This window comes from Silurus aristotelis (genome assembly GCF_946808225.1).
Source record: "Silurus aristotelis genome assembly, chromosome: 10".
NCBI lineage: Eukaryota > Metazoa > Chordata > Actinopteri > Siluriformes > Siluridae > Silurus > Silurus aristotelis.
In genome coordinates this window covers 3503255-3529632 of record NC_139583.1, presented here as the reverse complement: position 1 = coordinate 3529632, position 26378 = coordinate 3503255, and the positions used below count along the sequence as shown (strand labels likewise).

Sequence of the window (26378 nt, the reverse complement as noted above, 5' to 3'; positions counted from 1 at the left end):
TGACTAAAACTAACTCTGTCCAGTAACACGTAGACCACAGTCAGAAAAATCCCAGATATTTAAGCCAAAATTGTAGAATCAGAAAAGGAAAAACAAATTTAAAAAAACAATTCAAATTAATGTAATAATTAATAATCAAGTTATTTTCAATTTGCTTCTTCTGGTGAGTTTCGCTGTAATGATTATACATATGCTTTCATAATGCAGCATGGTGAGTTGGACAATTTTATTAAAACATAAGAAAGAAAGAAAGAAAGAAAGAAAGAAAGAAAGAAAGAAAGAAAGAAAGAAAGAAAGAAAGAAAGAAAGAAAGAAAGAAAGAAAAATAAATTATTTATAATTTTTTTTATTGTTTCATTTTTCTGTGGAATAAATTAATTTTGCTGTCATCATTGTTATAACCACACCCCCTTATGACCAGTTCACACCCCCTCTTTCAGTGCACAGAAGCAAGATACTGTAGCTATTTAAAGCACCGTCAGGAAGCTGCCCTGGCCTACACTGTGCTGGGCCTTACAGATACTACAATGCAGCTCATTTCCAATCTGATGTTATTACTTGTTATTAATACTACGCAAATAATCGTGCTCATACCTGAGGCATGTAAGGCTAACCCAGTTAGCTGCAGGTTGTGGACTGACCCCAAGTTACCAGATATATTTATGAATGGGGACTTTATGCTTGGAGGAATTTTTGCCATCCATGATTCTGTAAGATTAGATCAAATATCTTACACCGGGTTGCCATCACAGAGAAAGTGCTCTGGGTATGTGTGAAATGCTCTGAAAAGACAGCATGGGTTTAAAAGCTCTTCTTTCTATTATTATTATTATTATTATTATTATTATTATTATTATTATTATGTTTACTAGACTTTAAATTCTGTTTTATTGAAAGCTATTTTTAATGATCTTTTTTTATCATTCTGTACGTGAAAAGTTATTTCTATAATTATTTCTTTATTACTTTTTTACTATAGCTGAACATAAAAAGGTATCATTTTGTTTTAGTTTAGTTTGTCTGTCTGTTTATCTATATATCTTTTTTTTTTCTTTTTTTTTCCTGCCTTCCTGTTTTCTGACAGCATGGATTTTAGAGAAGTGCGCTTTGCCCGTGCCATGGAGTTCACCATCCATGAGATCAACAACAGAACAGATCTCCTCCCGGGCATCACATTAGGATATCAGATATATGATTCTTGCTCCACTGTGCCAATGGCCATCAAAGTTGCATTTCAGCTTGCGAATGGTTTGGAGACGGATTTCAATAACACGAATTCCTGTTCAAAATCTGCAGTTGCCGCTGTAACAGCTGTAATAGGAGATTCTGCTTCAACACAATCGATCAGCATAGCCAGGGTGCTTGGTCTGTTTGGGATTCCACAGGTGAAGGTTTTTATTCTAACAATGTCTGCAATCATAATATTTTTTCGAATTGCTGCCACGGCCACATAATTATGGTCTAAAAGTTGTAGCTATGAAAAGCAAATAATAATAATAATGATAATAAAAATAGGAGTAAATGAATCAGGCTATGAACCTAATATTGTTTTAATTTCTTGCACTGCCTGAATTCCAGGTGAGTCACTATGCGACCTGCTCATGTCTGAGTGATAAGCTTCAGTATCCCACCTTCTTTAGGACCATTCCTAGTGACCAACATCAAGCAGCCGCACTGGCACGGTTGGTCAAGCATTTTGGTTGGACATGGATTGGAGCAGTGCGCAGCGACACAGATTATGGCAATTACGGAATGGCATCATTCCTAAATGCTGCGCAGGCGGAGGGGATCTGCGTGGAATACTCCGAGGCCTACTACAGGACGCAGCCGCGCAGTAAACTGGAGCGAATTGCAAACGTGATCCGAAGCTCCACAGCTCGAGTTATAGTGGCATTTATGGCATCAGGAGACATGAGGCTTCTTTTAGAAGAGCTTTCACGGCAGCCACCACCTCCACTTCAGTGGATTGGAAGCGAAACGTGGATCACCGATCCTGATTTTCTGCGCTATAACATGTGTGCCGGCGCCATAGGGTTTGGTGTTCCCCGATCAGTTATTCCTGGCCTTCGTGAGTTTCTTTTAGATCTGACTCCAGCTAAAGTGTTAGAGTCATCTCTGTTTACAGAGTTTTGGGAAAACTCGTTCAGCTGTTACCTTAAAAGGAGACCAGAAAACACAGAAGGCGCACGGGAATGTGATGGAAACGAGGACATTCACACGCTCCAGAACGCGTACTTGGACACATCTCAGTTGCGCATCACGAACATGGTGTACAAAGCTACATACGCCATAGCACATGCAATCCATGGACTCATTTGTAATGAGACAAAGTGCGACAAAAATATAAAAATGTTACCATGGCAGGTACAAAGAAAAGCTTTTTTTAATAAAGCTCTAGTTTATTATTATTATTATTATTACTTTTTGTTTAGACTGATGAAATAAACACATTTGAATATATGAATTAACATTTTTTTTATTATTATTATTTATTTGTTATTTATTTTTATGAAATGTTTCCTTCAGATATTTGACCAGCTTAAAAAAGTAAACATCACTACAAATAACGGATTTCAGGTCTCATTTGACTCTAATGGAGACCCTCCAGCTGTCTATGAACTCATAAACTGGCAATTTAAGAACGATGTTGCTTTAGATTTCGTCACAGTGGGCCAGTATGACTCGCTCAGACCAAGAGGTCAAGAGTTTAGAATGAGCAAAAATATCAGCTGGGTTGGAGGACAGAAAAAGGTACAGTCAATTTGTTCATATATCTACTACTGTTTCTTCATGCATGTGTCAAAAAACAAAAGAAAACACACAAACACATTTTGAGGTTGTAATTGGAGAAACTTTGTAGTCCTTGTCACTGTACATACACTTTTGATATAATAGATAGATAGATAGATAGATAGATAGATAGATAGATAGATAGATAGATAGATAGATAGATAGATAGATAGATAGATAGATAGATAGATAGATAGATAGATAGATAGATAGATAGATAGACGAATATATTTTTAGTAGAAACATAAAATCTAGTTTAAAAAGGATTATTATAATCAAGCATTTGCACTTGAGGTTCCTCTGCTGTCCTTTTTAGGTACCAGTGTCTGTGTGCAGTGAAAGCTGTCCTCCAGGCACCAGGAAAGCGGTACAGAAGCGAAGGCCTGTCTGCTGTTTTGACTGTATAACATGTGCTGAAGGCGAGATCAGTAACCACACAGGTTGTGTATCATAATATATACTGTTATGACATGAACCCTGATTGTAAAACTGTCACTCTTTGTCACTCTTCACAAAAGATTTTTAGTTGTTTGAATAAGAGAATAAGGGAGGTAGTGGGTGCAGAAGATTTGTATATAATAAAGAAGACAGAGGGAGAAAAGAAAAAGAATTTAACTACTTAATTTCACACTATAATTTCTTTTGCCTTACAAAAAAGTAATTATCTTTAAGTGTAGTTCTATTTCGTTTTTATGTTTAATCATAATGCCATAATGATTCCATGTAATGTTCTGTCCCCTAAAAGCACAAACATTTATTTTTTTTTATGTTTTCTCTTTTTTTTAAACCTTGTAGACTCATTGGATTGTTTCTATTGTCTTCCTGAGTTTTGGCCCAACACAAAGCAAGACCGCTGCCTTCCCAAACCTGTTGAGTTCCTCTCCTGGGATGAAACTCTGGGCATCATCCTAACAGTGTTCTCCATAGCAGGGGCCTTCACGGCTGTGTGTGTAGCTGCAGTCTTTTACAAGCACAGGGCGTCTCCTATTGTTAGGGCCAACAACTCTGAGCTGAGCTTCCTGCTGCTTTTCTCTCTGACACTGTGTTTCCTCTGTTCACTTACTTTCATTGGACGGCCCTCTGAGTGGTCCTGTATGCTGCGCCACACAGCTTTTGGGATCACTTTCGTCCTCTGTATCTCCTGTGTTCTAGGAAAAACCTTAGTGGTCTTAATGGCCTTCAGAGCTACACTTCCAGGCAGCAATGTCATGAAATGGTTTGGGCCTCCACAACAGAGACTCAGTGTGATCTCATTTACTCTCATACAAGTGATTATTTGTGTGGTCTGGTTGAAAATATCCCCTCCTTTCCCCTTTAAAAATTTAAAACACTACAAGGAAAGAATAATCTTGGAATGTGGTTTAGGTTCAGCTATAGGTTTCTGGGCTGTGCTGGGTTATATAGGACTTCTGGCTCTTTTATGTTTTATTTTGGCTTTTCTGGCCCGGAAGCTACCTGACAATTTCAACGAAGCAAAATTCATCACATTCAGCATGCTGATATTCTGTGCAGTTTGGATCACCTTTATTCCAGCTTATGTCAGCTCTCCTGGAAAATTCACTGTAGCTGTAGAGATCTTTGCCATTTTAGCTTCAAGCTTTGGTTTGACTATTTGTATTTTTGCTCCCAAATGTTTTATCATTATTTTCCGGCCAGAGGAGAATACCAAGAAACATCTTATGGGTAAAGTGCCCTCTAAAGCTCTCTGAAATTTTTACAATGGAAACAGATAATAATTAAAAAAAATATGAAATATATTTGATTTAACAGAATTGCAGCTATTCTTTCTAAAATCCAAGCTTAGCTATTCTAGCCAAATAATTGTTTAAAAAATGAGCTTGCATCACCCTGATTTCTAATTTCTCATCTAATAATTCATTATTTATTTAATAATAAGAATGAAGACAAAAAAATAAAATAAGATTTCCAAGAATAAAAATATTTCAAGATGTTATTAGTAACATTAGCTAATATTAGGATTTTTTTTATTTTATCTTTGAGTTAATCTTTTTTTTTTTTTCACATTCAACAATGTATCAACGACGTCTCTAATAAATTATTTAACCATCTCTGCATCATTCTTTTGCTTCTTGTGTTTTAGTAAAACCAATGTTATATTTATTGAGCTTTCACTGCATCCTCTTCATCTGTATGATTTTGGTGGTCTTTTTATACATAACTTTTTTTTATTTTATTTTTTAAAATCTTTTACACAACTTTTCTGAATAGTTTCATTTAAACTACTGCTTCATTATGAGATATAAGATAAAACACTTCAGTTTTAAATTTTAGCCAGGGAGAATAACTGCATAGTATTTTCTCTACATTAATGCTCTAACAGCATACATTAAGCTCTTTTACTTTGAATCAAACCAGAAAAGACGAATACAATTTCAAAACACATATTCAACAATGCAACATGTAGACTTTGCAAAATGTATAGCTGGATAAAAACACAATAGAAAAACTTGCTATAGAAGCCTAATGGTTTAAGTGTAGACTACATATGTTACATATTTATATATATATATTCATGTCAGCACAGGGGTACATCGTGACAAAACCTCATTCATAACCCACATTTCTTATGGAATGAAGGAGGAAGACGCGTTAACAGAATGAACGTTTTGAACTGGACGTGTGGCGACATCTGCTGGCAGAAGGACAGAAAGCACGATGACGCCCACAGCAGTGGGGGGGTTATATCCAGGCCCTGGGGTGCATGGTGTTAGCATTAGAAGGTAAAGGGTCTTAAAGACGATGTTTCAGGTTGATGTTAGTGAGGCTAGAGACAGTAACAGTTATAACTTATGCACTTGTGCAGGTGAGCTGATTAAACTTTGGAAGCAATTCTGTTGTTAAACGGCCTCTGATTTAATGAACTGGCAAAAGCCCAAATCATCCATATAGTTACTTACAAAGTATTTTTAAACAGAATTCAACAGGAAAAGACAGGAAGCTTGTAAAGGGTCATATACTGTAAGTTGTGGATGGAAGTAAAATATATTAAAAGTGTTTACAAAATCAACATAACCTCCTTAATTTGTGGCCTAAAGCACTCAGAAATGCTGATGTGGCTCGGACAGAAATGAAGCTTCATAGCCAGTGGTTTAAAACCAATAGACACAAGAAATCAGCTTTAGCAAAAATTATTTTTTTTAAAGAATTAATAAAGTAATTAATAATTCAAATAATAATAATATTAATAATAATAATAATAATAATAATAATAATAATAATAATAATAATAATAATAATATTATTAAAAATAATAACATGGAGGAGTTGGGGTTGTCATCTCTATAATCTGATCTCAGATGTTGATGCTATTTGATGAGTTGTAAAGGAGCTACAACTTGAACTGACAGTATAAAATTGTAGAAATGACATGATTTATAATCACACACTACTGTGCTCGTGGTATTTCTCACTCTTCGTTGTATTGTTTTTATAAAGTACAATCACACTTAATATGAGGATGGTTTTTCCCTTTTGAGTCTGGTTCCTCTCAAGGTTTCTTCTTCATACCATCAGAGTTTTTCCTTGCCATAGTCGCCCCAGGCTTTCTTATTGGAGACAAATACACATAATTCACTTATATTTTAATTTGTTGTTCTATAATTCTTGAATTCTGCGAAGCTGCTTTGAGACAATATCCTTTGTGAAATTCGCTATAGAAATGAACTTGGACTTATTAATAATAATAATAATAATAATAATAATAATAATAATAATAATAATAATAATAATAATAATAATACATCATATTTAAATCTTAATGATCCAATTGTTCATATTCTCTCTTGAATTACATATATCAAGTATCTTTTCACAATTGTAGGCTAAAAAAAGAAGAAAAAAAAAAAACATTTCACCCATTCACAAATTCAGATCTTGGTCCAGACCTACACTACACTTGGACACATTCACAAACATGAACAATGTATTTGCTCTTTCTGTTGCACTATACCATTTTGGCAGCTAGAATCTGGCAACCCTGCCCTTACTCCCCTTAATCTCTGATTCTATAGCAAATTTGAATATTTCCTTTAGTGACACCCTACTATATCCCGCATGAATATAACATAAAAGTCTTCATTATTTTAATCAAAACCTACATAACCACTCCCCCACTCCCAGTGCATCATAGCAAGATGACTATTTAAAGCAATGGGAAGCAGTTTCCTGGCCTTTAGAATACCGAAGACCATGGACTCAGCCATGCAGGTCTTTTATATTCTGATGCCATTCCTTCCAGTTCTGTGGATAACTGTGATCGAGCCAGCTGCATGTCAAGTTAATACAGTCAGCTGCCGACTCTTGACTCTTCCTCAACAGCCTGGTATATTTATGAATGGAGACTTTGTAATTGGAGGGATTTTTACTATTCATTACTATACTAAATCAGAACAAATGACTTACACCAGGCTGCCATCACAGCTCCAGTGCTCTGGGAGGTCGGTGTGTTGGATTTTGTTAAAGAATTATAATAATTTTATATATATAGTATTTATCACATTTTGTTTAGGTTTTATTTGAACTTTTTAAGATTGTGTTATTAATGAATTAATTCTGTGATCAACCAAAAAGTATATTGTATTGGTTTTATATCTTACTTTGTCTTATCAGCATGGATTTTAGAGAACTGCGCTTTGCCCGTGCTTTGGAGTTCACCATCCATGAGATCAACAAAAGAACCGATCTCCTACCAAACATCACTTTAGGATACCAGATATATGATTCTTGCTCCACTGTGCCAATGGCCATCAAAGTTGCATTTCAGCTTGCAAACGGTTTGGGGACAGATTTCAATAACACGAATTCCTGTTCAAAATCATCAGTGGCTGCTGTAACTGCTGTCATAGGAGATTCTGCTTCAACACCATCAATCAGTATAGCCAGAATGCTCGGTCTTTTTGGAATTCCCCAGGTTAAAACCATGACGTGTATTTACATATGCAGGCAAATACATATGAAAATGCAAACTATAATGACTCCATTTTCTCTCTTTTTTTCTTACACTGTCTGAATTCCAGGTGAGTCATTATGCAACCTGTGCCTGTCTGAGTGATAAGCATCAGTATCCTGCCTTCTTTAGGACCATTCCTAGTGACCACCACCAAGCAGCCGCACTTGCAAGACTGGTCAAACATTTCGGTTGGACGTGGATTGGAGCAGTGCGCAGCGACACAGATTATGGAAATTACGGAATGGCGTCATTCCTAAAAGCTGCCCAAGAGGAAGGTATATGTGTGGAGTATTCTGAAGTCTATTACCGGACACAGTCAGCCAGTAAATTGAAGAGAGTAGCAAATGTAATCCGCAGCTCAACAGCCCGGGTTCTAGTTGCATTCATGCACACAGGGGAGATGAGGTTTCTCTTAGAAGAACTGGCACGACAACCACCACCTCCGATTCAGTGGATTGGGAGCGAAACGTGGATCATAGATCCTGATTTTCTGCGGTATAACATATGTGCCGGTGCTATAGGGTTTGGTGTTCCCCGGTCGGTTATTCCTGGTCTTCGTGAGTTTCTTTTAGACCTCACTCCAGCCCAAGCACTGAAATCACCTCTGTTAAAAGAATTTTGGGAAAGCTCATTTAACTGTTACCTTAAAGAGCAAACAGACATGATAGAAGGCTTGCGAGAATGTAACGGCAGTGAAGACATTCACACGCTCCAGAACCCATATTTGGACACGTCTCAGCTACGTGTCACTAACATGGTGTACAAAGCGACATACGCTATAGCGTATGCCATTCATGAACTTATCTGCAATCGCTCACAGTGTGACAAGAATATTACATTTACACCATGGCAGGTATAAAATTGATCAATTATAATGATATTACTATTTATTTATTTTTATATGCTTGTTTCCATCAGTATATTCAACTGAAGTTTTGGTTTTCAAGTAATATTCAATATTTAGAAAAAGACACTGTTCCATGACATCTGATGAAATTATTTTGTGCAGATGCTCAATCAGCTCAAACAAGTGAACTTTACCACAAAAAATGGCTTCCAGGTCTCATTTGATTCTAATGGAGACCCCCCAGCTGTCTATGAACTTATAAACTGGCAGTTTAAGACGGATGGGAATTTGGATTTTGTGACAGTGGGTCAGTATGACTCATCCAGACCAAGAGGACAGGAGTTCAGAATGAGCAAAAACATCAGCTGGGGTGGAGGACAGAAAGAGGTACAGCCTCATTGATGTCAAAAATGTTAATCATTGATTCATTTAAATAAAAAATAAAAAAATACACTGCTGTTATTGGTTTACAATATACTATAGAATCTACATATGTGTCTGTTTGTACTGCTAGGTACCAGTGTCTGTGTGCAGTGAGAGCTGCCCCCCAGGCACCAGGAAAGCGGTACAGAAGCGGAGGCCTGTCTGCTGTTTTGACTGTATACCCTGTGCTGAAGGCGAGATCAGTAACAGCACAGGTTATATATCATAATATATACTGTTATGACATGAACCCTGACTGTAAAACGGTCACTCTTTGTCACTCTTCACAAAAGATTTTTAGTTGTTTAAATAAGATAATAAGGGAGGTAGTGGGTGCAGAAGATTTGTATATAGTAAAGAAGACAGAGGGAGAAAAGAAAAAGAATTTAACTACTTAACTACACATTATCTTTAAGTATAGTTCTATTTCGTTTTTATGTTTAATCCTAATGCCATGATATACAATCATTGCACACTACGTTTTAACTGACGGCTTTCTGGCATAACATATCTGTGAAGTATTTGTCATGGCATGGATCAGCATAAGCTTCATTATGTCTCTATTCTCTTATTTTCTGCTTTATATAGTAACAGCAGGGTTGTATTAAGAGATCTAGTGCAGTATATAATTTAGGGGCAGCCCTGTATACCCCTTAAATATCAATGATTGTTCCTGCCAAGAGTAACAAGGTTGAAATTCCTCTAGCTGGATCTTCAACTGGCTTTAACTGCAACTGACTTGCAGTTATCAGTAAGCAAAGAGCTAGGCAATCCAAAAAAATAAACCTTTACATCATTCAAAATACTTGTAAGCAAGCTAGAGGTAATAAGAAAAAAAGCCCTTTATAATAATATAATGAAGTGAGAGAAGCCTATCACATACAGTGAGTAAAATAAGTATTTGAACACCCTGCTATTTTGCAAGTTCTCCCACTTAGAAATCATGGAGGGGTCTGAAATTGTCATCGTAGGTGCATGTCCACTGGGAGAGACATAATCTAAAAAAAATTTATTTGTATGATTCAGCTGCAAATAAGTATTTGAACACCTGAGAAAGGCAATGTTAATGATGGTACAGGAGCCTTTGTTTGCAATTACAGAGGGCAAACGTTTCCTGTAGTTTTTCACCAGGTTTGCACACACTGCAGGGGGGATTTTGGCCCAGTTCTCCACACAGATCTTCTCTAGATCAGTCAGGTTCCTGGCCTGTCGCTGAGAAACATGGAGTTTGAGCTCCCTCCAAAGATTCTCTATTGGGTTTAGGTCTGGAGACTGGCTAGGCCACACCAGAACCTTGATATGCTTCTTACAGAACCACTCCTTGGTTATCCTGGCTGTGTGCTTCGGGTCATTGTCATGTTGGAACCATCTTCAATGCTCTAACTGAGGGAAGGAGGTTGTTCCCCAAAATCTCGCAATACATGGCTCCGGTCATCCTCTCCTTAATAAAGTGCAGTCACCCTGTCCCATGTGCAGAAAAACACCCCCAAAGCATGATGCCACCACCCCCATGCTTCACAGTAGGGATGGTGTTCTTGGGATGGTACTCATCATTCTTCTTCCTCCAAACACGTTTAGTGGAATTATGACCCAAAAGTTCTATTTTGGTCTCATCTGACCACATGACTTTCTCCCATGACTCCTCTGGATCATCCAAATGGTCATTGGCAAACTTAAGACGTGCCTGGACATGTGCTGGTTTAAGCAGGGGAACCTTCCGTGCCATGCATGATTTCAAACCATGACGTCTTAGTGTATTACCAACAGTAACCTTGGAAACGGTGGTCCCAGCTCTTTTCAGGTCATTGACCAGCTCCTCCTGTGTAGTTCTGGGCTGATTTCTCACCTTCCTTAGGATCATTGAGACCCCACGAGGTGAGATCTTGCATGGAGCCCCAGTCCGAGGGAGATTGACAGTCATGTTTAGCTTCTTCCATTTTCTAATGATTGCTCCAACAGTGGACCTTTTTTCACCAAGCTGCTTGGCAATTTCCCCGTAGCCCTTTCCAGACTTGTGAAGGTGTACAATTTTGTCTCTAGTGTCTTTGGACAGCTCTTTGGTCTTGGCCATGTTAGTAGTTGGATTCTTACTGATTGTATGGGGTGGACAGGTGTCTTTATGCAGCTAACGACCTCAAACAGGTGCATCTAATTTAGGATAATAAATGTAGTGGAGGTGGACATTTTAAAGGCAGACTAACAGGTCTTTGAGGGTCAGAATTCTAGCTGATAAACAGGTGTTCAAATACTTATTTGCAGCTGTATCATACAAATAAATAGTTTAAAAATCATACATTGTGATTTCTGGATTTTTTTTTTTGGTTATGTCTCTCACAGTGGACATGCACCTATGATGACAATTTCAGACCCCTCCATGATTTCTAAGTGGGAGAACTTGCAAAATAGCAGGGTGTTCAAATACTTATTTTCCTCACTGTATATTTATATACATATAGTTGTTTCCAGCTTGAATTTTTGCTACTTGAATGTCCATCATCATGTATATATAACTTGGTTCTATTTTTTTTAGACTCGTTGGATTGTATACGCTGCCCCCCTGAGTTTTGGCCCAACCTGAAACGAGAGAGCTGCCTTCCCAAACCTGTTGAGTTCCTCTCCTGGGACGACACTCTAAGCATCATCCTAACAGTGTTCTCCATCGGTGGGGCCTTCATGGCTGTTTGTGTAGCTGCAGTCTTTTACAAGCACAGGGCCTCTCCTATAGTCAGGGCGAACAACTCTGAACTAAGTTTCCTGCTGCTCTTCTCACTGACCCTGTGTTTCCTTTGTTCACTAACATTCATTGGTCAGCCCTCTGAGTGGTCCTGTATGCTGCGCCACACAGCGTTTGGGATCACTTTTGTGCTTTGCATTTCTTGTGTTCTGGGGAAAACTTTAGTCGTGCTAATGGCTTTCAGGGCTACACTTCCAGGTAGCAATGTCATGAAATGGTTTGGGCCTCCACAACAGAGACTTAGTGTTCTTGTGTTCACTCTTGTGCAGGTTCTTATTTGTGTGCTGTGGTTGAAAATATCCCCTCCTTTCCCCTTTAAAAATTTAAAACACTACAAGGAAAGAATAATCTTGGAATGTGGTTTAGGTTCAGCTATAGGTTTCTGGGCTGTGCTGGGTTATATAGGAGTTCTGGCACTTTTATGTTTTATTTTGGCTTTTCTGGCCCGGAAGCTGCCTGATAATTTCAATGAAGCCAAATTCATCACATTCAGCATGCTGATATTCTGTGCAGTTTGGATCACCTTTATTCCAGCTTATGTCAGCTCTCCTGGAAAATTCACTGTAGCTGTGGAGATCTTTGCCATTTTGGCTTCAAGTTTTGGTTTAACTATTTGTATTTTTGCTCCTAAATGTTTCATTATCATTTTTAGGCCTGAGGAGAATACCAAGAAGCACCTTATGGGTAAAGTGCCCTCTAAAGCTCTTTAAAAGCTGTAATTAAATAGCAATTGGAACATTATGACCCTGAACCTTGAATAAAAATGACAAAAAATTAGTACAATCTTATTACTTGTGTAAATATGTAAACTATTCTGTGGTTGATTGATTTTTTGTTCCATGCATGCATATAAATGGTTATCATACAGTATATCATTAAAAACATTGACAAATTGAATACATAATACTTGTTTATATAAGAACTTCCTCTATGTCCACATTAATATCCAGTATCTAAATGAAACTGCATGTAAATATATTTTATTTTGTTAGATATTTAATTTCATTGTTAAATAGTATTTATTTATTTATTTTTATTCAAATGAACACCATAGAGATCATTGTTGCTCTGTAGAGTAGCATAACCTACACTACCACTCAGGGCCGCTGGAAGTAATTTTGAACAGGGGGTGCTGTGAATTTAATTTTATTTTTTTTGGACAAAAAAACCTATGAGCCTATGGGCCTATTTAGAATACATTAAAAAATAACATAGGGCTGTGACAATGGCACTTTTTTTTTTTTACCACCGCGGTGGTAGTGGACCAAATACCGGCGGTGTTGCGGTGGTTGGGGGGTTGTTTTGAAATAATAATAAAAAAAAAACAAACAAAGAAACAACACACTAAAGCCTGTAAAGCATTGAAATAAATATCAGTAAATACTGGTAACTTACATAATATAATAAAGTTGAATCCATTAAAAAAAAAAAAAAAAACAGTTTTATATTTCCACACAAAGACGCGTTATAGCCTCCCGCTCTGCGCTTCGAGAGGGATGTGGAACACGAGCAGGAAAGAGACCACCGATCTCTTTTTCTGATATCTTCATGTTGTTGTAAAAGGTATGAAGAGCTAATTTTATCTTTCACGAGGGCAAGGCATTTAGGCTATGTTTGCGCGCTGCCAGAGAAAGCCAAACTAAAATCACCCGCGCGTGTGAAACGCGCTTTACAAATTAACTTGAAAAATCTATATAATTAAAATAATCAAAATAATTAAATTAAAATCCAAAATACACTTAATAGCCTACGTGTGTCAAAATCATTTCCTAAAATATTCATAAGGAATTTATAAATTGTGCAAAATATTTTTAATAGGCCTTCATTTTTTAAAAATCTCTCTCTCGCCAATAGGGGGTGCTGCAGCACCCTCAGCACCCCCACTTCCTGCGGCCATGCTACCACTGCAGAGTCTATCAGCAACCTAAAGATGATAATTTACCCATAAAAGCATATCTAAAACTGCTTTATTCTTCTTATACCACAGTCAATTTCAAATGAATATTTGCCCATTTTAATTGAAGAGCATCTCCTGTTATCTTATCTTTTGTGAAAACAGATTTAAATACCCCTTTTCTCACCAGCCTTTCTGATGCTTTACTGGAAAGTGCCTTGTGCTCCTGTTGGTGGTTGTAATGCGCTTTATAAATAAAGTTTGATTGATTGATTGATTGATTGATCACTCTCTTAATAAGAAAATGTAAATCTTTAGGTCTCACTGTAAAAAAACATTGATAAAGCCTCCTTAAATAAACGTCTTCTTACAGAAATAAAACACAATATTAATAATGCTATGTTTTAAATGTTTTTTTTTTTTTAAATGTGGAGTGTCAGGTCATAAAGTATAAATAAATTTGTCATTGGATTTATACATAAATATAAAAAAACAACTTTTTACACATAAGGAAGTCTGTAAAGCACTTAACAATAATGAAATAAAACTATTCACTCATTAGGAACATATGTGTGAAACATGTGTAATGAGGCAGTCTTCCTGCCGAAACAGGCTAAACTGATTTATAAAAAATAAAAAAAATAAAAAAATAAAAAAAAAAATCTCTAGAGGAAATGTGGTTCTCAAAAACTCACCAGCAAATTTCCATTCATAACTGGATAAAGTATAACTGAGTGTGTAACTGATGCATTTTTGTTTTTTCTTTAAATGCAAATGTGTCTTTGTTAACCAATATTGCACTGCTTTTTTTTTTTATGAAATGTAGAATTTTATAGAATATGCTTTTGTGTAGAAATGATTAAATTATGGATTAGAAACTTTTACATTTACAGGTACTTTAAATATGCATATGAGCTTTTTCATATTGTTGTGTTCTGTATATGTATGTAAGTATGTATATATGGTAAAAAAAAAAAGACAGGAACTCAATTCTGAATACTGAATCATCAGCCCCTTTTTTGCCCAATCACATCCACCCCACCACCAAAAAAACCTGATGCATCATAACAAGAGGGTCATTTAAAGAAATGTGACCAAGCATCTTGTCCTTCATTGTGCTTTGTGTTCCACTGATTCTGCAATGCAGCTCATTTTCAGCCAGATTCCCTTTATTCTTTGGATAACTGTGCCCAAACCTGCAATATGTACAGCTAGTTGCAGACTCTGGACTGATCCTCAGATACCTGGCATTTTTATGAATGGAGATTTCGTGATTGGGGGGATTTTCTCCATTCATTACTACACCAGATTAGAGCAGAGCAATTTTACCTTTCAGCCACCACAGCTGCAGTGCTCTGGAAGGTGTGGACTCAACAGAAACTCATTATGTAATTATTGATTGATATTGTAGAAGACACAAAATATGACAAATTTCTTTCTTTTTTTTTCTGTCTCCTAACAGCATGGATTTCAGAGAAATGCGCTTCGCCCGCGCCTTGCAGTTCAGCATCCATGATATCAATAACAGGACAGATCTTCTTCCAGGCGTCAATTTAGGATACCTGATACATGATTCATGCTCCTCTGTGCCCATGTCAATAAAAGTTGCGTTTCAGTTTGCAAACGGTGTAGATTCAGCGTTTAATGATACAGATATTTGTTCCAAATCTGCAGGTGTGTCTGCAATCGTGGGAGAATCTGCGTCCACACCGTCTATAAGCATGGCAAGGACTCTGGGGCTTTTTGGAATTCCGCAGGTTATTACAACATTACAGGCTATTACACAATTTTTTTGCATGATATAAATAAAATAAAATGTGCTTTTTTAGGTAAGTCTAAAGTTTTATACATGCATGCATGCGTTTTTAGGCCAAGTCTAAAGTTTTATGCATGCATGCAGGTGCATGTGTTGAAGCTACAGGTAAAAATACGCACCAGTGTAAAAAAAGTTTATTCATGGAGACGTTTTTGCGCTTTCAATTCCAGGTGAGTCACTATGCGACCTGTGCATGTCTGAGTGATAAGCATCAGTATCCTGCATTCTTTAGGACCATTCCTAGTGACCAACATCAAGCAGCCGCACTGGCACGGTTGGTCAAGCATTTTGGTTGGACATGGATTGGAGCAGTGCGCAGCGACTCGGATTATGGCAATTACGGAATGGCATCATTCCTAAAGGCTGCGCAGGCGGAGGGGATCTGCGTGGAATACTCCGAGTCCTACTACAGGACGCAGCCGCGCAGTAAACTAGAGCGAGTCGCAAACGTGATCCGGAGCTCCACAGCTCGAGTTATAGTGGCGTTTATTGCGTCTGGAGACATGAGGTTTCTCTTGGAGGAACTGGCACGAAATCCGCCGCCTCCACTTCAGTGGATCGGAAGCGAAACGTGGATCATTGAGCCAGAGTTGTTGCGCTTTAACATGTGCGCTGGTGCAATAGGATTCGGGATTCCCCGGTCAGTTATTCCTGGCTTTCGTGAGTTTCTCCTAAACCTGACTTCAGATGAAGCTCTGAAGTCGCCTATGCTAACAGAGTTTTGGGAAAGCTCGTTCACTTGCAGGCTGAAGGGCCGAGCAGCTGTCAGTGATGGTGTAAGAGAGTGTGACGGCACCGAGGACATTGGCACGCTCCATAACGCATACACAGACACGTCTCAGTTACGCGTGACTAATATGGTGTACAAAGCAACCTATGCCATAGCATATGCCATCCACGGATTAATTTGCAATAACAACCAATGCAACAAGAACATTAAATTTTCCCCATGGCAGGTATTCGACATATACTGGAGATATATATATATATATATATATATATATCCAATGAAATATGTTCAAAAATATATTTACTTTATGCTATACTTCTTCTTAACTGTTCAGAGTGATATTGGCTTCTAATTTGAATTTCCGAAACAAATCTATGTTAAAGTAATCCATGCAACTAAAATAAAGAGGAAAAAACCCTCACACTTCAAACTACTGAACCATTCCTGAAATTTTGTCTGTCACTACAGATACGGAACCAGCTCAAAACACTGAACTTCACTACAAGAAATGGCTATCAGGTCTCGTTTGATTCTAATGGAGACCCGGCAGGCGATTATGAGCTTATAAACTGGCAGTTTGACACGGATGGCGCTTTGGCTTTAATAACAGTGGGCCAATATGATTCATCTAAACCAAGAGGACAGGAGTTCAGAATGAGCAGAAATATCAGTTGGGTTGGAGGACAGACAAAGGTGTAGTTTTGTTGCATTTCCAGCATTCAAAACAGCTTATTTTTCATCATGCAGTATGATTAATAGTGTACTGAGCTCTATATATATGTATTACATATGTTTAAAATAGGTACCAGAGTCTGTGTGCAGCAAGAGCTGTACCCCAGGCACTAGGAAAGCCATGCAGAAGGGAAGGCCTGTCTGCTGCTATGACTGTATTCCATGTGCTGAAGGAGAAATAAGTAACAAAACAGGTCATAAATCCATTTCTATTTCGACTATATTTCAAATATTTGATTATTTGAAAGAGTAAACTATGTACAAGAACACCTGATTATCATGACCATATATGGGTCTTCTCTAAATGGTTTCACAAAGCTTAAGACGCATAGTTGTTATTTTCTGCACTGGAAATAAGAGGCCAGAACCTGTACAAGCATTGAAATTCCCCTGTATTTAAAGTGAGCACTAGAAGACCTGGGATGGCCTGCACAAAATCCTGACCTCAACCCCATAGAAAAATTATTGCACCGACGGTGCCCCTGGCATTCACTCCCAGCAACAGTGCCTGACCTTGCGTATGATATTGTGGCTAAATAGGCACAAATCATCGCTGACACACTTTGAAATCTTTTGGAAAGCTTTTGCAGAGAAGCTTATAATAAGACTGGTCAGTTATTGGTCAGGTGTCTATCCAATAGCGATATTTTGGCCTGGTTTATGACATGGCAGGTCACATGCATGGACATGGAATTGATCTTGAAGTATTTATTATTCCTGCTAAAAAGATTGATCTTCAAGAATAACATAAAACAAAAACAAAGGAACTGTTCAACAGCAATCATAGCCTAGTGTTCTTATTCTCTTATATTACTGTAATCTATCAAATGTGCTCTTGACATAATAAACGATTGTGATTTTGCTTCTAGACTCATTGGACTGTTTGCGCTGCCCTCCGGAGTTTTGGCCCAACACCCAGCAAGACAGCTGCCTCCCAAAGCCTGTTGAGTTTCTCTCCTGGGATGAAACTTTGGGCATCATCCTAACAGTGTTCTCCATTGCTGGGGCCTTCATGGCTGTTTGTGTAGCTGTAGTCTTTTACAAGCACAGGGCGTCTCCTATAGTCAGGGCGAACAACTCTGAACTGAGCTTTCTGCTGCTTTTCTCTCTGACACTGTGCTTCCTCTGTTCACTTACTTTCATTGGGCAGCCTTCGGATTGGTCCTGTATGCTGCGCCACACAGCGTTTGGGATCACTTTTGTGCTTTGCATTTCTTGTGTTCTGGGAAAAACATTAGTTGTGTTAATGGCTTTCAGGGCTACACTTCCAGGTAGCAATGTCATGAAATGGTTTGGGCCTCCACAACAGAGACTCAGTGTACTGGCATTCACTCTAATACAGGTTCTTATTTGTGTGCTTTGGTTAACAATATCCCCTCCTTTCCCTTTTAAAAACATAAAACAGTACAAGGAAAGAATAATTTTGGAATGTGGTTTAGGTTCCACTATAGGTTTCTGGGCTGTGCTGGGTTATATAGGACTCCTGGCGCTTTTATGTTTTATTTTGGCTTTTCTAGCACGGAAGCTTCCTGACAATTTCAATGAAGCCAAATTCATCACATTCAGCATGCTGATATTCTGTGCAGTTTGGATCACCTTTATTCCAGCTTATGTCAGCTCTCCTGGAAAATTTACTGTAGCTGTGGAGATCTTTGCAATATTGGCTTCAAGCTTTGGTTTGATTATTTGTATTTTTGCTCCCAAATGCTTTATAATTGTATTTAGACCAGACCAGAATACGAAAAAGCACCTTATGGGTAAAGTGCCCTCTAAGGCACTTTGAGAGCTTTGAAAAAAGCAAAGTAGACATGATGAACTGGAAATTTGTCACAATGTATAATGTTTATATATGCATAGTCTTCAAATCTCATCAATATTCTTTTTTTTTTTTTTATATATCTTTTCTATGTACCAGTTGTACTCATCTAAAATATAAAGTTGTACAGTTAAAAAAAAAAATGTTTTGCTTGCATTGGACTCCGGTTTACTGATTAGCTGTTTATTTTAATATGCATAGAGTTTTTTTACATTCACATTATTATTGCAATAATCCCTTAAAATGGAATTTCAATTACCACAAGCATTTTTCGATTTTAATATTTTTATATAACTTTCTTTTCGGCTTCTCCCGTTAGGGGTCGCCACATTAATTTGGCACATGTTTTACGCTGGATGCCCTTCCTAACGCAACCCTCCCCAATTTATCCGGGCTTGGGACCGGCACTAAGAGTGCCTGGGGATGGTTCCCTGACCGGGAATCGAACCCGGGTCGCAGCGCTGCATCTTAACCACTAGACCACCAGGGGACCGATTTTAATATTTTTATATAACAAAATAAAATCATACCATTCAAACAAGGGTATTGTATGCCCTCTTTCCATGTTCAGTTAGCTACTCATGTGTACATCAGTCTTAATAAACAGTAATTGAGTGATAAGTATGTGAAAGCTTATGGTGAATATACAAAGTCATGAAACATTTATAAATATATTTTTGCATATGTGGGAACGTAGTAATGAACATCCTTTAAAAAGTGACTTTTTGTGACTTTTGAAATAAAAAATGCTGCACATTTTATTTCACAAAAATTAAATTTACTGCTATCAGTTTGCATTTATTGGACATCATTATTCTTAAATGTTTGGTGCTGAATTGTATTTTTATTTTTTTTTATTATTAATTATTAATAATTTATGAATTACATATGAATATGATTTATTAAGTTTTGTGAAGTGCCAGATCTGATGTTCCTACTTTCTGTGTATGTCCGATTTATTTGTAAATTATGGTATAGATTTAATTACGGCATTTAATTATTGCTCTTTATAGGACAGCACGGCCAACCGTATACTGATTAAACTGCAATTAGAAAAAATAGTCAATGGTCAATTTTTTATGTTTTATCCACTCATTTTCCACTCATTTATCCAGGTTAGTTCTCAGCAAAAATAATGTAACATTTAGGACCAAAAAATCAGAAAAACAATCCAAAAGTGGAGTCTAGCATGGCCTCTATACCCTCGCTGCAACTGTGTATTTCCCTGTAATGCTGTATGCAGTTATGAATGAGATCCAAACACCAAAAAAAAAGTCATATTGCACTTTTTTAATCAACTGCATTTGTAAGAGTGTTTTTAGATGTATATTATTCAGGCTTTCAGTATGCATGCTGAAACTTTATCAGGAAATATGTGAAAGATAATTAGATATCTATCAACTAATTATATACATTTTATTAAATATTATATTTTATATATGAATGAGAGAGAAAAAAAAAATCCTTCTAATCAGCAAAAATTAATTTGATAAAGAACCATGTGTACCTTCAATCAAACAAATCTTGTTGGAAGATTTTTACATCATTATTGAATATTGTAATGCGCATTAAATAGATCATGTAATGTAATGAAACACAATATTGAACAAACTCGAACAGTTCATTTTCTTCAGAATTTCAGTACACCATGCATCAGAACATAAATAGTAAGGGCTTTGTGGATAAGCAAAGTAGAAAAAATAGATTTAAAATAGATTTAAAATTTAAAAATAGATCTAGCATTATAAAATGTGTACAGCTCAGGTTATAGTAAATAATAAGCCTGTGATTACAGGAAGATGAGCTTTAGAAAGGTAAGAAGAACTCTTTGCTGCAGAGACCTTTGCAGATGAGAAGATCCACTGACTATAAGTAATATAATTTCACAGCTGGTGAAAGCCTGGGGTACCATAGACTGGACCAAGCAGAAAGATACCAGACCCACACAGGTCCTAAAGAGAGTTGAAAAGAAGAAAACAAAGTTATCTAAGAATGTTAGGGGAAAATATTCAAAAACTGTAATACTGAGATTAACTTAAACAAGGTGGGGAAAAGAAAATCAGCTATGTTACCTGCAGCCAAACCCCTATTTTTGCTAATTTACTCATTTATTTATGCATTTTCATATCAGTATATATGGCACATAGATATCTTCCATTAACATGCATTCATTGCCAGATCTCTATCAGAATATGCAATTTGTCCACCAATTACACTTCTAAACTGTGGCCTTGAGAGAACTTAATAATATACTACAGCTTTAGGATGGTTGAGCCCTCCACAGATATCGCCTCCATCCTTCCCCAGCACATCCAGTAAAATTCCTCCATTGTCTGACACCTACTGGTACAAAACAAATCAACAGTACCAGTACACAGAGGGTCCTAGGCAAATTCATTGGCATATGACAAAGAGAAGGAATCCGCTTTATTAAAAAAAAAAAAAATCATTATGTCATATGGATTCATAGGTGATTGACATCTACTTGAACCAATGGGGTGGAAGGAAGATTGGGAGGAAGAAAACAACAATTTGATCACTAAGCAGACTCGGATTTTTATTTTATTTTACAGTGTTAAAGAAATGAATGGTAAATGTTACAATTCAAACAAACAATTAAATAAAAAAAATTCCTATATGTATATAAATAAAAGTGCATAGCTTACAATTAATTGAAACGTATGCATTAAATTAAAATTAAAACGCAATAGTGTGGCCCTTTTTTTGTTGTTGGTGTTTCAAGGTGTTTATGTACAACAGATGTAAGGACTGGTCCAATATTGCCATCTGCAGGATTTAATACTGAGAGTCAATATATGGTATATTTTTAAACTGTTAAAAATATATATAAAAAAAACAATATAAAAACAGGTTTTCCACATTTGCTCTATATGACCTCCTTAGTTGCTATTCTATGGTTCTGGATGAGATTCGAAATGGACTCTCTGAGACAATGTCTATTGTTAATTAAATCTGGAATTGAATTGACTATGCCATTATTACTGCTATCCAAAGACTATGGAAATGTTATTCATTTTTATACCCAAGTCAAATGTATTCTTCCAGGCATATACATTCTTAACTTTACAGCAATATTCTTTGTTAAGCAAACAGCTAGAGAAAGAAAACTACATTTAATTGCCTAATGAGTAGCGTGGAAACATGCAGTGATAATGACAATTTGCAGATAAGAATGAAGACCCCCTGGTCAACAACATTTAATTATTTTTGATTTTTTATTATGATTGTCACCAGTAGTGCATTCAAATTCAAAAGGACTATAACCTTAGATTAATTTTCCTTTCTACTTTTACAATGCATTTTTACAATGAATAAAAAAATTGCAAAAACAAATGTTGTCACAAATTCTGGAACAATAGATTTATTACCATCACAATGGCAAAATAGTAAACCAACCCAAAGTGAAATTACAGGATGTCTCTATTCTTTTTATTCTGAGGGTCCACTCTAGAAATAGCATTGTAAAAATTAATTAATTAATACTATAAGTATTCAAAATAATAAATATTTACAAATAACATAAACCAATCCATGTTAAAGAAATATGCATACAGCTTTTCTGAGGTTAAACTAAATGGTACTAACTTCACATATCTTATTATATATACATATATTTATATATCTTCTGTAGGATAAAGTAAATAATAAAAAAATTATTGTAAAATTGTGTAAAATTATTACAAAAATTAGAAAGAGTATAATAAAAGTAACAGCCAAAAGAAATGTGAAGTCATAATTTCCCAAAGGACCCACAGAGCCTCAACAGATACAGTATATAAAACTGAACTCCAAAAACTGTTGGAGAAGGAGACAGAACCAGGCAGAGATAAAGAAAGATGTGGTCTTTTTTATACCGGTATCTGTGCATAGCTTGGATCTCATCATTAGCCCTCTTCTCTGCATCTTTAGTCACATGTTTGGATCTAGACTCAGGAACCTGTCAGCTCAGGGGGCACTTCAGGCTAAATGGGATGCAGCAGGATGGAGATTTTATTCTAGGAGGCCTATTTGCAATCCACTTTATTACTGTTTTTCCAGAGTTGAGCTTCACAAGTGCGCCGGAGCAACCTTATTGTGAACAGTGAGTGGGTTTGACTACCAAAATTACACAATTTATTTTAATAAATTTAACTTCACTCACATGATTTATCTCTTTGTGGTATTGCGACAGGTTCGACATGGCAAACTTCCAGCAGGCGATGACAATGGTTTTTGCTATAGATGAGATCAATAGAAATCCCAACCTGCTTCCTAACATCACACTGGGATATCATTTATATGATAACTGCGTGAAGCTTGCGGTAGCATTTCGTGCAGCCACAGCTCTGATCAGTGGGACTGATGAACTTGCCTCAGGTCTGAACTGCACCAGTCCTCCTCCGGTGATCGGAATAGTGGGAGATCCGGGTTCCACTCATTCTATTGCTATCTCTAGTGTGCTGGGGCTGTTTCGAGTGCCCATGGTACAGATGCAGGGAAAGTTCTGATGGCTTTTAAGAAACTTTTTTTGTCATTTGAATTTTCTTTGTATTAAATTGTGGCTACAGATTGTTTATGTAATGATTTGCATCAAGAAAAGCCATGTATTTCCGCAAATTCTGTCATTTCATACCTGCTTTTTTTTTTGTTCATTCTCTATCCCTGATTACTTTTTCCATTTCTGTCTTACTCTTCATCAGGTGAGCTACTTTGCCACTTGCTCCTGTCTCACTGACCGGCATCAGTTCCCCTCGTTTTTCAGGACAATCCCCAGTGATGCCTTCCAGGTTCGTGCTATCATCCTAATCTTGAAGCACTTCGGATGGACCTGGGTGGGCCTGGTGTACAGCAACGATGACTATGGGATCTATGCTGCCTACTCCTTCCACCAGGATGTTCAGGAACAGCTTGGCGGCTGTGTGGCTTATTCTGAGATGCTGCCCAGGGACAACAACCTCAAAGATGTGGAGCGTATTGTCAGAGTGATCAAAACCTCCACAGCTAAGGTGGTGGTGGTGATTTCTACTGATGCATACTTGGTTTCATTAATACACGAAGTGTCTCTCAGAAATGTCACTGGAAAACAGTGGATTGCTAGCGAGGCCTGGGCTACTTCATCCGTCTTCCTCTCACCACACCTGCTACCGTTCCTTGGAGGAACTCTAGGCATTGCTATCCGGCGTGGAGAGATTGCAGGCCTTCGGGATTTCCTGCTGCGTCTGCGCCCTGACACGAAGCCAGCAAACAATATGGTCCGGAACTTTTGGGAGGAAATGTTCGGATGCAGGTTTGATTCAGAAAACATGCAGACTGCCATGAAAGATGAAAGAATATTGTGCACAGGGAATGAAGATCTGAGCAGCACAAAAACAGCATACAGTGATATGTCTGAATTAAGAGCATCCTATAATGTATATAAAGCAGTTTATGCGCTTGCTCATGCCCTGCATGACCTGACACAGTGTCAGGATGGCAAAGGGCCTTTCAATGGTCACAGCTGTGCTAAAATAGTCACCTTACAGCCCTGGCAGGTGAAACTGATTAATACACACATAGTCATTGAATTTAGTGGTCCTTATTCTGGAAATGTGTTAATCATTTGAAACTTATCTGTAACAAAGCTCAATTGTAACAGTACATGTTTAAATATAGGGGAATTAGTGATATTTGTTCAGTTTTTAATTTTAAATCACTATGTGTGATGATTTTTATTTTTTTTTTCTGATTATTGAATAACACCTGTCCTCTCTGCCTGCTATTTCTCTTATAAACACTACTACAGGTTGTCCATTACCTACAAAGAGTGAATTTCACCACTGGCTTTGGGGATCATGTGTCTTTTGACATAAATGGCAATCCCTTGGCTATCTATGATATTATGAACTGGCAGCCAAACTCGGATGGTTCGATGAGGCTCCAGACAGTTGGTGTGGTGGATGAAGCTGCACAAAGAAACCATGTCCTTACATTGAATAAGGATGCTCTGTACTGGAACTTTAATACCAATAAAGTATAACAGCATTCACATATAATACAGAAAGAAAAACTGTTTGTATATTACAAAGAAAAATGTCTTTATACATTACGTTAAATCATATTTGATTTCTAAGACTATCGAATGCCACATTTAACACAGTGCCATACACAGGAATATCATGAACTGTACATGTATAAAAAAGATTCTGCAAAAGCAATGCATCGCTGATGAACTGATGAACCTACACTCTTGATTCTTCAGCCACCCAGGTCTGTGTGCAGTGAAAGCTGCCCCATGGGCACCAGGAGAGCCAGAAAGAAAGGCATGCCTATCTGCTGCTTTGACTGTCTGCCCTGTGCTGATGGAGAGATCAGCAACACAACAGGTGAACTTGACATTAATATATTATAAATATTCTCAAAGATTATTCAAACGTCTCCTGTTCATTTATTTATAATCTTTTTTTTGTTCTCTTTTTTTAAATTCAGATTCTTTAGAATGCACTTCATGCCCTGATGAGTTCTGGTCCAGCCCAGAGAAGGACCGTTGTGTCCCAAAGGAGGTGGAGTTCCTGTCCTATGAAGAGCCACTGGGCATCTCCTTAACAACAGCTTCCCTTTTTGGCACTTGTTTCTGCACTGGGGTTTTGATTGTGTTTGTGCATCATCGCCACACTCCTGTGGTCCGGGCCAACAACTCTGAGCTGAGTTTCCTGCTGCTCCTGTCACTCAAACTGTGCTTCCTATGTGTGTTGCTGTTCATTGGCCAGCCTCAACTGTGGACATGCCAGCTAAGGCATGTGGTATTTGGTATAAGTTTTGTATTGAGCGTCTCCAGCATCCTGGTCAAAACCATGGTGGTTGTAGCAGTGTTTAAGTCCTCTCGCCCGGAAAGTCAAAATGCTATAAAGTGGTTTGGAGTGGCCCAACAGCGAGGTACAGTGTTAGTCCTTACAGCCCTCCAGGTGGTCATATGCACAGTCTGGCTGACTACAGCATCTCCCACCCCTCACAAAAACACTCGCTACATCAGTTCAAAAATAGTGTTTGAATGTGCTTTAGGCTCTGTGATGGGGTTTGCAGCTCTATTAGGTTACATTGGCCTGCTGGCTGCTGTCAGCTTTCTTCTGGCCTTCTTAGCAAGGAACCTGCCAGATAATTTTAACGAGGCCAAATTCATCACATTTAGCATGCTGATATTCTGTGCCGTTTGGATCACTTTTGTGCCTGCATACGTCAGCTCTCCAGGGAAGTACTCTGTGGCTGTAGAGGTCTTTGCTATATTAGCATCTAGTTTTGGCCTGCTGGTAGCCATATTTGCTCCAAAGTGCTACATTATACTCTTACATCCTGAACGGAACACCAAAAAGGCCATCATGAGTCGAGCAACACAAAACCAATAGTTACAAAATACGAATTGTTAAATTATTTTTAACTATCTGTCTATATGACATGTACAGAATAATGACTTATTGCATATTTGTAAAGCTTTATGGAAGCATTTACTGGAACATTTGAAATATGGCTGGTAGACGTTGACGACTCAAGTTTGACACAAAGAATAAAAAATAAAGGCATTTCAGTTGGTGTATTATTATTTTTCTTGATAGGAAAATATATATCTAATTTACCAGTAATGTCAAAAGACAGA

At 37.4% G+C, this 26378-nt stretch overlaps 4 protein-coding genes across 4 annotated transcripts in view; all 4 read left to right on the top strand.

The window, feature by feature from the left end:
- LOC310732166 (uncharacterized protein) overlaps nucleotides 1-26378 on the top strand; it is a 64350-nt gene that overhangs the window by 7597 nt on the left and 30375 nt on the right. The window lies entirely within an intron of this gene.
- On the top strand, nucleotides 508-12473 carry LOC310732652 (uncharacterized protein; the record flags this gene model as incomplete). Its single annotated transcript, XM_083553270.1, has 12 exons — nucleotides 508-766; nucleotides 1085-1385; nucleotides 1579-2364; nucleotides 2527-2751; nucleotides 3107-3230; nucleotides 3586-4490; nucleotides 7129-7247; nucleotides 7420-7720; nucleotides 7827-8612; nucleotides 8769-8993; nucleotides 9121-9244; nucleotides 11560-12473. Exons 1-12 carry the CDS (start codon nucleotides 528-530, stop codon nucleotides 12471-12473), a joined length of 5049 nt encoding a protein of 1682 aa, XP_083409396.1. The 5' UTR covers nucleotides 508-527.
- On the top strand, nucleotides 15121-18718 carry LOC310732089 (extracellular calcium-sensing receptor-like; the record flags this gene model as incomplete). The annotated part of the gene is made up of 5 exons (XM_083552380.1): nucleotides 15121-15414; nucleotides 15644-16429; nucleotides 16672-16896; nucleotides 17006-17129; nucleotides 17805-18718. 5 exons carry the CDS (start codon nucleotides 15121-15123, stop codon nucleotides 18716-18718), a joined length of 2343 nt encoding a protein of 780 aa, XP_083408506.1.
- Nucleotides 22744-26130, top strand: LOC310732651 (extracellular calcium-sensing receptor-like; the record flags this gene model as incomplete). The annotated part of the gene is made up of 6 exons (XM_083553269.1): nucleotides 22744-22853; nucleotides 22944-23235; nucleotides 23452-24282; nucleotides 24534-24761; nucleotides 24990-25113; nucleotides 25217-26130. The coding sequence occupies 6 exons, from the start codon at nucleotides 22744-22746 to the stop codon at nucleotides 26128-26130; spliced, it is 2499 nt and encodes an 832-aa protein (XP_083409395.1).